The sequence below is a fragment of the Suricata suricatta genome, chromosome 10 (genome assembly GCF_006229205.1).
Source record: "Suricata suricatta isolate VVHF042 chromosome 10, meerkat_22Aug2017_6uvM2_HiC, whole genome shotgun sequence".
NCBI lineage: Eukaryota > Metazoa > Chordata > Mammalia > Carnivora > Herpestidae > Suricata > Suricata suricatta.
Window position 1 is genome coordinate 124,131,811 of NC_043709.1, and position 12,114 is coordinate 124,143,924.

Below are 12,114 nucleotides of genomic sequence, written 5' to 3' on the forward strand. Positions count from 1 at the left end.
AAACCACCATGCTAAGAGTATAAAAATAATACCATCTACAATAGCATAAAAATATGATATACTTTGGAATAATGTGACCAAAGATGAGCAAGACTTAAAACACTAAAATCTACAGAAACCATACAAAAAGATGTTTAACACCATTAATAATCACTAGGGAAATGGAAAGTAAAACCTCAGTACTAGAATAGCTAAAACACCTACTAGAATGGCTAAAACTAAAAACCGTGACCGTAACAAGTGCTGGTGAGGATGTGAGGCAACTGAAACTCACCTACAGGGTTGGTAGGAAAATGAAATGGAATAATCATTTTGGAAACAATTCAGGTATAAATTTGGTTATAAAGTTAAACAGACATCTACCGTGTTACCTATCCATTCCACTCAAAATGCATTTAAATTATTCAAAAGAAATAAAAATATATAGCCATATAAAGACTTGTACACAAATGTTTATGAAAGTTTTACTTGTAATAAGCAAACCCAAAAAAAATCCAGATGTTCAACATCTAAATGGATAAATAAAATGTAGAACAATGAAGTAACTCAGCAATAAAAAAGTGAACTATTTTTATATACAACATGGATGAATCTCAAAATAATTGTGCTGAAAAAAACTATGTATCATACTATTCCACTTATACAAAATTCTAGAAAATGCTAATTAATCCACAGTGACAAAGCCTGAGGACAGGGGACTGAAAGGTGGAATAACAAAGTATGAAAAAATGTGGGTAGGGGGATGTTCATTATCGTGAATGTGTTGATGGTCTCTCAGGTAATATGTGTATGAAAATTTGTAAAATTGTATGCTTTAATTATGTGCAATTTATTTTGCTTCAAAAAAAAACTTTTACAGTAGGGTAACTGGCAACGGCTACACAACAGTGTGAATATACGTAATGCCAATGAACTATACACTAAAAAATGGTTAAAATGGTAAATTTTAAGTTACATATATGTTACCACAAAAACAAAAAATTTTTTTAAAAAGTGGGTGGGGGCACCTGGATGGCTCAGTCGGTTAAGTGTCCGACTTCAGCTCAGGTCATGATCTCACGGTTCGTGGGTTCGAGCCCCGCATTGGGTTCTGTGCTGATAGCTCACAGCCCGGAGCCTGCTTCTGATTCTGTCTCCCCCTCTCTCTCTGCCCCTCCCTTGTTCAAATTCTGTCTCAAAAATAAACAAACATTAAAAAAGAAAAATTTTTTTTAAAAAGTGGGTGTACTGAATTCAAAGCTGAAGCCTGAAGTGATAAGAACTACAGTTAGTAAGATAAGTAAGGAATTTGTATTTCCAGGCTATCTACTTCTTTGACTGCTAGCTGGTTAAATGTGAATTTAAAGCCTTTTATAAGCTCTTACCTGTGAGATATGATTAATGGAAGACTCCATTCTCCGAAGCTGAGAGGCTTGGATATCCAGCAATTGGAGAACATTGTTGGCCAATGCATTTATTTGATAAGCAACACTAGCTAGGGATTGGGTTGTGTAGGCTTTGGTCTCTTCTAAAGCTTTTCTCTTGTCTGCAGCCTGAAATAAGAACAAAAACAATCAATACTTACTTAGGTTAATATTCATTAAACATACATTCTACAGAAAAAGAGTTATAATTACATTTTTTAATACAAAGACTCAACTGAAGCAAAAAACTTACCAGAGCAGTCTGACCATAGTCTCAGGACACTGGCGAGGCCATGCCAGAAATCCCTATCTGCCAGTGGGACCCACTGTCTCTTGGCAACCAATCCACTGAGGCACCTGGCTGGCTCAGTTTTGGTTAAGCATCCAACTTCAGCTCAGGTCAGGATCTGAATTTGAGCCCCATTTCTGGCTGGCTGCTATCAGCATGGACCCCACATCGGATCCTCTGTCTGTCTCTGTCTCTGTCTCTGTCTCTGTCTCTCTCTCTCTCTCCCCACCCCCCAGCCCCAATCACACAAACACACTATCAAAAATAAACAGTAAAAATTTTTCTTTAAGGAGCCATCAAATGGCTGTCATCAGAGGTACATATTACAGCCCCTGAACCACCAATTTATCACATGACATCTTTAAAACCTGACAGCCCCAAGCTCCCAACTCACTGTTGAGAGTTTAGCTAAACTAGAATACTGCTGCCTCAGCATCCATTTGGTGTGGCTAAGTGGCCTCCAGGGGCCTTAGATTGACACTAGCTCTTCAAGCCCTAGATAACAGCCCTCAGGGTCACAAGTAAATTTCAGTTCCTGATAGAATTCCCAAACCCACCTTGTGATAAACAATCTCTCCTGTCTCCCACTCCTTTCCCCTTTTGTACCCCTTAGATAAGATCCCTTGGAGGTTATCAAAACCCTGCTGATTTGCTGACTAACCAATCCAGACTAGCCTGGGAATCCCAACACATTCCACCTGAGAACCCTAATGAAGGGCTGTGCCCTGAGTCCGGCTGCTCACTCGCTGTACACACCCTGCACCGGACTCCTCCCTGTGTGCCCTGAAGGCATCATACTGTGCACCCCCAGGACCTGTGAATAATAAACTTCTTGATTTCACTTTCTCTTGCAGTCCTTTGTGGAACCTTGGCTCACCAACCAGGGTCTCTGCTTAACAAATGTTTAACCAAAAAATCCCAGTATCTACCACAATGATACAGACCAAATCCATTAACCAACATCAGAATTCCAATCTCCCGTTACCCACTATGACCATGTCTCTCATCTTCACAAACGCCACTGTGAATCTCATAACAGTCCTTTCCCCACCTGTTCTTCCCAAACCCCTGTACCTAATGCACAGTCTGGTGGTAAGAAAAGTTCAGAGACAAAGTTCACAAAGCTAAGTTGGAAGATAAGCGATAAATTGTGTAGCAGGGTGGGGGAGCAACTTCCATCACAATCACAAAGTGTAAGTATCATTAATATATAACCTAAATATGAAGAAAAGGGCAAGAATCAATTTAAAAAACAGATCTAACAGTTCGCCAAAAAAAGGCAATATAGCTGCTTTTAATCATTTGAAAAGACATGCAACTACATTCACTATAAAAAAAGTAATGCAAATGGAAACCAATGTGAGATACTATTTCTCACCTACTCATCTGTCGAAAATCCAAAAGTCTGACAAGGTGCTCTACAAACTTGTGCAGAAAGATCTCTGATACAGAGCAAAATTACATATCGATTTTCTTTTTTCTATCACTGTAATCTCATTTTAGGAATCTATCTCAAATAATCACTGGCAAAAATATATATATAGTTATTCATATTTGCACTGTTTGTAACAGTAAAAGACTAACTCACAAACTGTGAAATCAAGACCTGAGCTGAAATCAAGAGTCAGACACTTAACTGACTCAGCCATCCAAGTGCCCCAATAATCCTTAAGGGATTTATCCTTAAGACAAAAATAATTGAAAGAGAAAAGAAACCCTGAAACTATTTTCAATCATTTTATTGCTGATGGTAGTTTCAGAATTATTCTGAGACTGTTATTTGTGTAGTTTAAGATGAAGCAAGTCATTATACGTTTATGTCATTGAGAAGTGAGATTTTGGCATAGTTCACAAGAGATTCTTGATGCAAAAAGAACAAAGCTTAAGAAAAAAGTTTAAAAAAGTTCTGGATTTAAATTGAAAGCATCAGTTCAAACTCAATTTGTATTTGTATATCATATCATTTATCAATATCATACCTCTGTCCAAAGAAACGGCATAACTGTAAAACATGACTATAGTATAATACAGTATATATTATAGTATATATAATATACCATTGCTTATTTCAGATTTTTTAGTTTAGTATCCAATAGTTGGTCTCTCTTTTTTTTTTTTTATATACTTTAAATGCATCACTACCAACAGCTTTAGTACATTCCAAATATCAGACAAAATGGATGATAAACTAGAAGACAAACAGCCAGCATTTCTCCAAGGAACTAAAACAGGCATTGTTAATTATATATAGCTGTCTTCCCTGCAAAATTTTAAAACTCTTAACTAATCATTCTAGAAGCTGACATGTGATATGAGACCCATTTGCCATCCCTGTCTTATGCCACCGATGGTTTGCTTAAAATGGAAATAAACATGTTCAGCTTTAAAAGAAAAGGTTATTGAAAAGAGCTAAACTCAAAATAAACAATGTTGCCAAGAACTAAACAGGAAATTCCTTAGATAACTGAATTTTATGAAGAACCCATACATAAAACTAGCTCTCTTCTTCCTTCCTTGTCTACCTGTGTAAATCAAGCTTTACTGAGTCAGGATCTGCTAGTAAGAAAAGAACATTTTCAAGTAATATCTACACTGTAAGTCCCTTAAGGTGACTACATAGGCAAAGTAATCTTTTTTCACGTCCTAAAGTGGAAATTACTAATTATAAGCAAACTCTCTCATATCTGTAAGTTTACCTTTAACCATATTTCCTCTCCCACATTTTCTCAGCCTTCACCTATTACCACAACAAAAGCCTTTCTCCCTCTTTATCTCATGTAAATACTTGAAACATAAATGGCTCAGAACCTTGTCATGACTGTGCTTAAAAACAAATGCACTCTAAATGAAAAGCAAATGCTATATAGTTATCGAATTTTTGCCTTTTTTTAACAGAAAAATACTCAAAAAAAAGAGAAAACTGTAAATGGAAAAGAAAATGTATCATGGTCCCATGATTCAAACAGACCATGTTAACGTTTTAGTGTATTTTCTTCCAAGTCTCTCAGTATATGTCTGTATGCAAGAATGTAAACATACCCTCCAGTTACATGTCCTGCTTTTTCGTTAAATGATGTACCATGGACATTTCCCCATGGCCTATTCTTCCTGAGCATCTTTTTCCAAAAAAATTTTTTCAACTGCTTCATGATTATGGCAGTAACCAGTTTGTTGCCTACTTGTCTCATTTTAAATCCGCTAATATTACGCTGTTTTTAATCAGAGCATCAACATATTGATGCCCTGTGGGGGGAAAAATTCGAATCCAACTTCTAAGTGATCAAACAAGAGATGGCATTATTTAGTAGTTGTAGGCATTCAGAGGAAAACATGTACAGTTAATTATGAATACTTCCAACTGTTCCCCTAAGTAATCATTAATATGCATACAAGTAGAAAGAACAATATGATAACCCCATACACCTGTCCTTCAACATCAGTATATTTAGTTTTAGAAATTCACATTTTACTTGGTTTTATAATGCCTGCAAAAATTTATTTGAAATACATGAAAAGTTAATGTTCACTTATTTTTTAAATGAACTCAGAACCCTTTTCTTAGAAAGTATCTTAAAACTGGAGTACCTGGGTGGCTCAATCAGTTAGGCATCTGACTTCGGCTCAGGTCATGATCTCACAGTTCGTGGGTTCAAGCCCCATGTCAGGCTCTGTGCTAACGGCTCAGAGCCTGAAGCCTGCTTCGGATTCTGTGTCTCCCTTTCTCTCTGGCCCGCCCTGCCCTAAACCCCAACCCCCACTTGTGTTCTCTCTCTCTCTCAAAAAAAAAAAAACATTTTTTAAGTATCTTATAAAGTAAATATCTATTAAATGGACATTTTTAATCATATGAAATAAGCACCAAAACACCAATGCTGTCATTTTGTTCTAGCTCTACCTTAAATCCGTTTTCTTCACACACTAGGCGCCATTCATTTATTAAGTACATATTTATTTACTTTGTAAGTTTAATAAAACTAATCATTTTCTTCCAACTCTTCATAGTAGCATGTTAGCAGTACATTTAAGTTTCAAATACAAACCTGTAGGCTAACGTTCAAAGTACTCATTCTAGGGGTACCTGGGCAACTCAGTTGGTTAAACATCTCTTAATATTGGCTCAGATCATGACCTCATGGATCATGGGCTCGAGCCCCATATTGATCTCTACATTGACAGTGCGGCACCTGCTTGGGATTTTCTCTCTCTCTCACCTTCTCTCTCTTCTGCCTCTTCCCAGCTTGTTCCTTCGTGTTCTCTCTCTCCCTCTCTCTCTCTCTCTCCCTCCCCAATAAAATAAACACTGAAAATAAAGTTTAAGTACCATCCTAGGGGCACCTGGGTGGCTCAGTGGGGTAAGCATCAGACTCTGATTTTAGCTCTGGTCATGATCTTACAGTTTCTGAGTGCAAGCCCCACATCAGGCTCCGTCCTGGGAGCAGGGAACCTGCATGGCATTTTTTCTCTCTCTCCCTCTCTCTGCCACCTCCCCTGCTCATGCTCATTCTCAAAATAAACATTCAAAACAAAAAAAAAGCCATACCGAGGAAGGGCCCTACGTTCATTAAAAGATGTCTATATGGGGGCGCCTGGGTGGTTAAGTCAGTTAAGCGTCCCTCTTCGGCTCAAGTCATGATCTCCCAGTTTGTCAGTTTGAGCCCTGCATCACGCTCAGTGCTGAAAGCTTGGAGCCTGATTCAGATTCTGTTTCTCCCCCTCTCTCTGGCCCTCCCCTGCTTATGCTTCCTCTCTCTTTCTCAAAAATAATAAATAAATGTTAAGTAAAATAAAATAAGTCCTATATTGAAAACACAGCCTATACCTAAGTACATATGCTATAGAATACTGTAAATAACATTTCAAAATAATAATGATTTGAATTAAAAAGTTCCCTTTCTCATTTTGAAACCTTCCTGAAAGTCTGCCAAGAGGACTTGAAAATAATTTGCTTTCTTTGAAAAGTAATAATTTTGCTCTGTCCTAACGGCAAGTGGTTTAATGACCCTGCTTATTAGGGAACAAATAGTGGTCTTATGCATTAAAAAAAAGTTTTCTGCAATCTTGCTTTTGTGTCTTTACCTTTCTTTCCCCACTTTCTAGAAATGTCATCACATCATTTCTTTTAATAACTTTTTTCTTTTTTTCTTTCTTTCTTTCTTTTAAAAGCTTTTAACTCGCCCCTAATCCAAACCTCCCAGGAACTTTTCCAAAGTCAGTATTTTTCCCACAGAATATTTTAAATGTTTTAAATGAGTATAAATGAGGTTTTTTCCAATTACTTAATAGAAGCATTTTCATAGCAATCCATTAAAAAAATAACCTAAACCTACAAAAATAAAAATACTCTACTTCAAAGATTCCAACAAACTAGATGTTAGTGTTAGATGCACCATTTTTACCTAATGACTAAGAAAAAAATGCCAATTAAATTTTCAGAATGCTTTCTTATGAAGAATTACTTTATACTTATAGAAAATGCTTTTTCAGATTTATTTAGATAGACTATTTGTAGGTGAGTGTTAATTGTAAAGAAAGTAATAAAATCTGTTAGAAAATTCATATTCAAAGTTATCCAAATTCTAAGAACAACAACAAAAAAAAAAAACTATCTTTTGTATGGTCCAAGATCTAACCAGATATTAACACAGCTATTGTCACATCTATCTAGTTTCCTTAAATCTCGAACAACATTAACCCTTTAACCTTGACCTTTTTTTATGCTTAAGATATAGATATTTTAAAAATTCAGGGGCCCCTGGGTGGCTCAGTAGGTTAAGCATCCAACTCTGACTTCAACTCAAACCGTGATCTCAGAGTTCATGGGTTTGGGCCCTACATGAGGCTCCATGACAAGAGTGCAGAGTCTGCTTGGGATTCTCTCTCTCCTTCTCTCTAAATAAATAAACAAGGGGTGCAGGGGCGGCTCAGTCGTTTGGGCTTCTGACTTTGGCTCAGGTCATGATCTCAGGGTTTGTAAGTTTGAGCCCTGTGTCAGGTTCTGTGCTGACAGCTCAGAGCCTGAAGCCTGCTTCAGATTCTGTGTCTCCCTCTTTCTCTGCCCCTCCCTCACTCACACTCTGTCTCTGAAAAATGAATAAACCTTAAAAATTTTTAAATAAATAAACAAACTAAAAATTTAAAAATCCAGACTGGTTGTCTTAAGAAAGTCCTACAAACTGGCTTTGTCTGATTATTTCCTTATATTCTGATTAAACAAAGTGGCAAGAATAGTATATACGAAACGCTGTGAACTTCCCACTGCAGGTAACACAATGTATTTTAAGACAAGGCTCTCCCATTATTTCCAGGATTTTCTTCCAAGCTGCTGCCACCAATTCTGCAAATTTTGATACTATCTTAATCTTATCAGAAGCTGTTGCCGCCAAATTTTCTTAAAGTAAAACGCAGGACTCTATTCTTTCTTTAAATGGTCCTTAAATGACTTGTTAACAGGTTTCAATAAACCAGTTAAACCACCAGCAAAAACAACCAACTTCACACAAGTACAGACAATGACTACTGCTCTGGCTGACAGGTTAATTGTAAAATGCACCCCAATTTCTGAAATGTTGAAATGTGGGGGTGAGGAGGAAGTCTCTTAGAATTGATCAAATACAGTAACATTTCTTGGTCTAAGGGCCCTTTAAAAAAAAGTATGTTAATACTAATAGGAAAAAGCTTAAAATGTGAGTTTAATATTAGGACACAAAACATCTACTTTACTAAAGGGCAGTCTAAGGTTTGGTTGGTTTGAGACCGAAGAAATTTTCCAATGATCAATAATCATTTTGTGGAAAGAATGAAGGGGGAAAAAGCACATGGACTAAATGCTGGTCAATAATACACCAACAAATAAACACTGACAAATAAACCTAGTAAGCATGGAGTCATGGGGATTAGGGTACACATATACTCAATACCTAGCTAGCACTGAAAGGATATAATTTTTTCCAACATAATCCCCATTCTAATAAAGTGAAAACTAAATAAAAACAAACTCTACCAGGGTATGGCAAATATCCAGCAGAAAGAACAAACCGTTTGCCTAACATTTCGGGTTGAAATCTAGCTACTGTAAGCCTTAGCACAGATCCTCCTACCACCTCCCACTGAAACAACTGCTAACAGACCTATGAGCTTCCAGCAAAATCTGGAGGAAGTCTCTGTGCCTATCATACCACACAGTTCTGATGGTCAAGGAATGAAAGTTGTGGCACACTCACCTTTAACTGAAGAGGTAACACAAACGATCAACAGCTAGTATACTCATTATATAAAATTCAGAATTCAACCCTAACAATACAGAATATATTTTTAGGGGGGCCTGGGTGGCTTCGTCATTTGAGAGTTTGACTCTTGATTTTGGCTCAGGTCATGATCTCACAGTTTATGAGATCAAGCCCCACATGGGGCTCCACATTAAGCACAGAACCTGCTTAAGATTCTCTATCTTCCCTTTCTCTCTGCCTCTTCCCCACATGCACTCATGTACTAGCTCCCTCTCTCAAAATAAACAAATTTAGAAAAAAAAAAAAAGATTGTCATTAAACCTTCACAAGTTAATTTATACCCCCAAGGCGTTTCCAGTAACTAAATAACCAGACTCTGAAATTTTAAGTTTTGCCATGATTATAGCCTAAGTCAATGACATTCCTCCCAGATCAATTCCTTTACCAACCTGTACTATACTACAAGACATATTTTTAAAAACATAATTAATGCAAAACCTGTAAAAACCTAGTTTTCAAAAGAGCAACTCTATTTAAAAAAAATTTTTTTTAACATTTGTTTATTTTTTGAGAGACTCACAGACCACAAGCAGGGGAGGGCCAGAGAGAAAGGGAGACCCATAATCCAAAGCAGGCTCCAGGCTCAGAGCTGTCAGCACAGAGCCTGACACGGGGCTTGAACTCACAAGCCCATGAGATCATGACCTAAGCCAAAGTTGGACATTTAACCGACTGAGCCACCCAAGCGCCCGTAAAACAACTACATTTAAACACAGAACTAGTTACTTGTTTAAGTATTATTGACAGAATATATTTCATACTTAGTCTGAGATACTAGCTTCCTTGCACTAACTCCCTTCCATATTAACTAATTATTTTCTCATATGATCTTCTTTCTTCTTAAAAGAATTGAAATGAGATGGGAAATGGCTGGGGTGATAGGTTAAATAGGTGATGGAGACTAAGGAGTGCACTTGGATGAGCACTGGGTGACGACGTACGGAAGTCCTGAATCACTATCTGGTACACCTGAAACTAAAATTACACTGTACGTTAACCAACTGAATTTTTTTTAATGTTTATTTTTGAAAGAGAGACAGTGTGAGCAGGGGAGGGGCAGGGGTAGAGGGAGACACAGAATCTGAAGATGGCTCCTGGCTCCAAGCTGCCAGCACAAACCCCAGCATGATGCTTTAACTCACAAACCGTGAGATCCTGATCTGAGCCAAAATTGAATGCTTAACTGACTGAGCCACCTAGACACCCCTGCAATTTTTCAATGTTTATTAATTTTAAGAGAGACAGCAAGGGCGCATGGGGGGGGGGGGCAGAGAGAGGAGAAAGAGAATCCCAAGTAAAATCCAAGCTAACCGCTAACTGGAATTTAAATAAAATTTAAATTTAAATAAAAACTTAAAAAAAAAAAGAAACTGAAAGAGCCATCATGATCAAGCATGTAGGCTGGGCAAGCACTTTCACACACTGCTAGAGAGTGCAATCAGACAACAAGTATAACACAAATGCATATATTCTTGGGGCACCTGGGTGGCTCAAGACTCTTGATCTCAACTTAGGTCTTGATCTCGGGGTTGTGAGTTCCAGCCCCGCGTTGGGTTCCTCACTGGGCGTGAGGTCTAACTTAAAAATAAAATAAACATATAAATACAATGCATATATTCTTCACTTCTAGAAATTTACCCAAAAGAAATAAAAGATCAAGTGCTAATGAGGCTCCTGACTGGCTCGGTCAGTTAAGTGTTTGACTTCCCAGCTCATGGGTTCAGTCCCACATTGGGGTCTTTCCTGTCAGCACAGAGCCCACTTCAGATCCCCTGTCTCCTTCTCAGCCCTTCCCCCATTCGTGCTCTCTGTCTTTCAAAAATAAATAATTTTTTTTTAATTTTTAAAAGGTCAAGTGCCAAAACAAAAAGAACTGTATGCTCGAGGGTGTCCACACCACATTTGTTTGTAACAGCAAGAAAAGAAAAATTAGAAATAATCTAAATGGTGAATGACAAGTAATAAGAAAAAATTCATATATTAGAATGCCATGTAGTCAATAAAAGTAATAGGTATTTACCAACAAGTAATGTGCATTAAGACAGGATTCAAACTGGGAAGCAGAGCCACTCAGACCTAAAGAATAAGAAATTAATTACAGGGGTGCCTTGGGTGGCTCAGTTGGGTTAAGCAACCAACTCTCAATTTCAGCTTGGGTCAAAATCTCACAGTTCGGGGCGCCTGGGTGGCTCAGTCGGTTAAGCGTCCAGCTTCAGCCCAGGTCATGATCTCACGGTTCATGCTGTCAGCGCAGAGCCAGCCTAGGATTCTCTCTCTTCCTCTATCTATCTGCCCCTCTCCTGTTTGTGTGTGTGCTGGCTCGCTCACTCTCTCTCTCTCGAAATAAATAAATAAACATAAAAAAATTAATTAAAGAATTTTATGTTACACAATTACAGGGACAGTTGCAGAGGTTGAGATGTCCACAAGGCAAGTGGGAGGGTCAGCGAGTCATCCATTTGAGAAGCCAACCACACCCAGCTGCAGAAATGGGACTGCAAAAAAATGCTGCTGAGTAAATCTGGGAAGTTATGCTTCTGTAGGTCTCATACCAGGTGAAGGGCCTCATGCCACTGTTGACCAAATTATCAGTAACCAGGAAAAAAAACTAGATGCAGAACAAAGGAGACCAAGGGCAAGCTGGAACCCACCAACACCTCTATGCCTCTTACTACATCTAACCTGAGAAACCTTTAGAGGTTAATGAATGCTGCTTACATAAATTCTCTCCTGGCCAACTCTAACCCACAACCATACAGGGAAGGAACCATACTGCAGAACTATGTAAAACTATTAAGTTCCAGCTTAAGTAAACAGCCATAGTACAAACCACCACAGTGCCCTCTAACAATATTGTATACGTACCAACCTCTTTTGTCGTATTTAAATCCTGAATAAAGACAACAGCAAAAACACACTTCAATCTAACATAATACAACCATCTGCATACAACCAAAAACATGCTATCTCCTGAAAAGAGAACGCAAAGTCTACTTTCTCTTTGAGTAACTAATATTCATTCCTTTTCTAGCTGGCTTCATTGTACTTCCCCTTTGATATCCCATAACTTAAATACTGAAATACTAGGTTAACCACTTAACGTATTGTTGGACCTTGTTTCCCAATGCGAGTCACC

At 37.9% G+C, this 12,114-nt stretch overlaps 1 protein-coding gene across 11 annotated transcripts in view; it reads right to left on the reverse strand.

Annotated features, from left to right (window-relative positions):
• ABI1 (abl interactor 1) overlaps positions 1-12,114 on the reverse strand; it is a 102,661-nt gene that overhangs the window by 58,499 nt on the left and 32,048 nt on the right. For all 11 annotated transcript variants that reach the window (XM_029953397.1, XM_029953396.1, XM_029953400.1 and 8 more), the window contains exon 2: positions 1,365-1,532. In XM_029953397.1, coding sequence (XP_029809257.1) covers positions 1,365-1,532 — 168 coding nt within the window. The remainder of the gene's footprint in view (positions 1-1,364; positions 1,533-12,114) is intronic.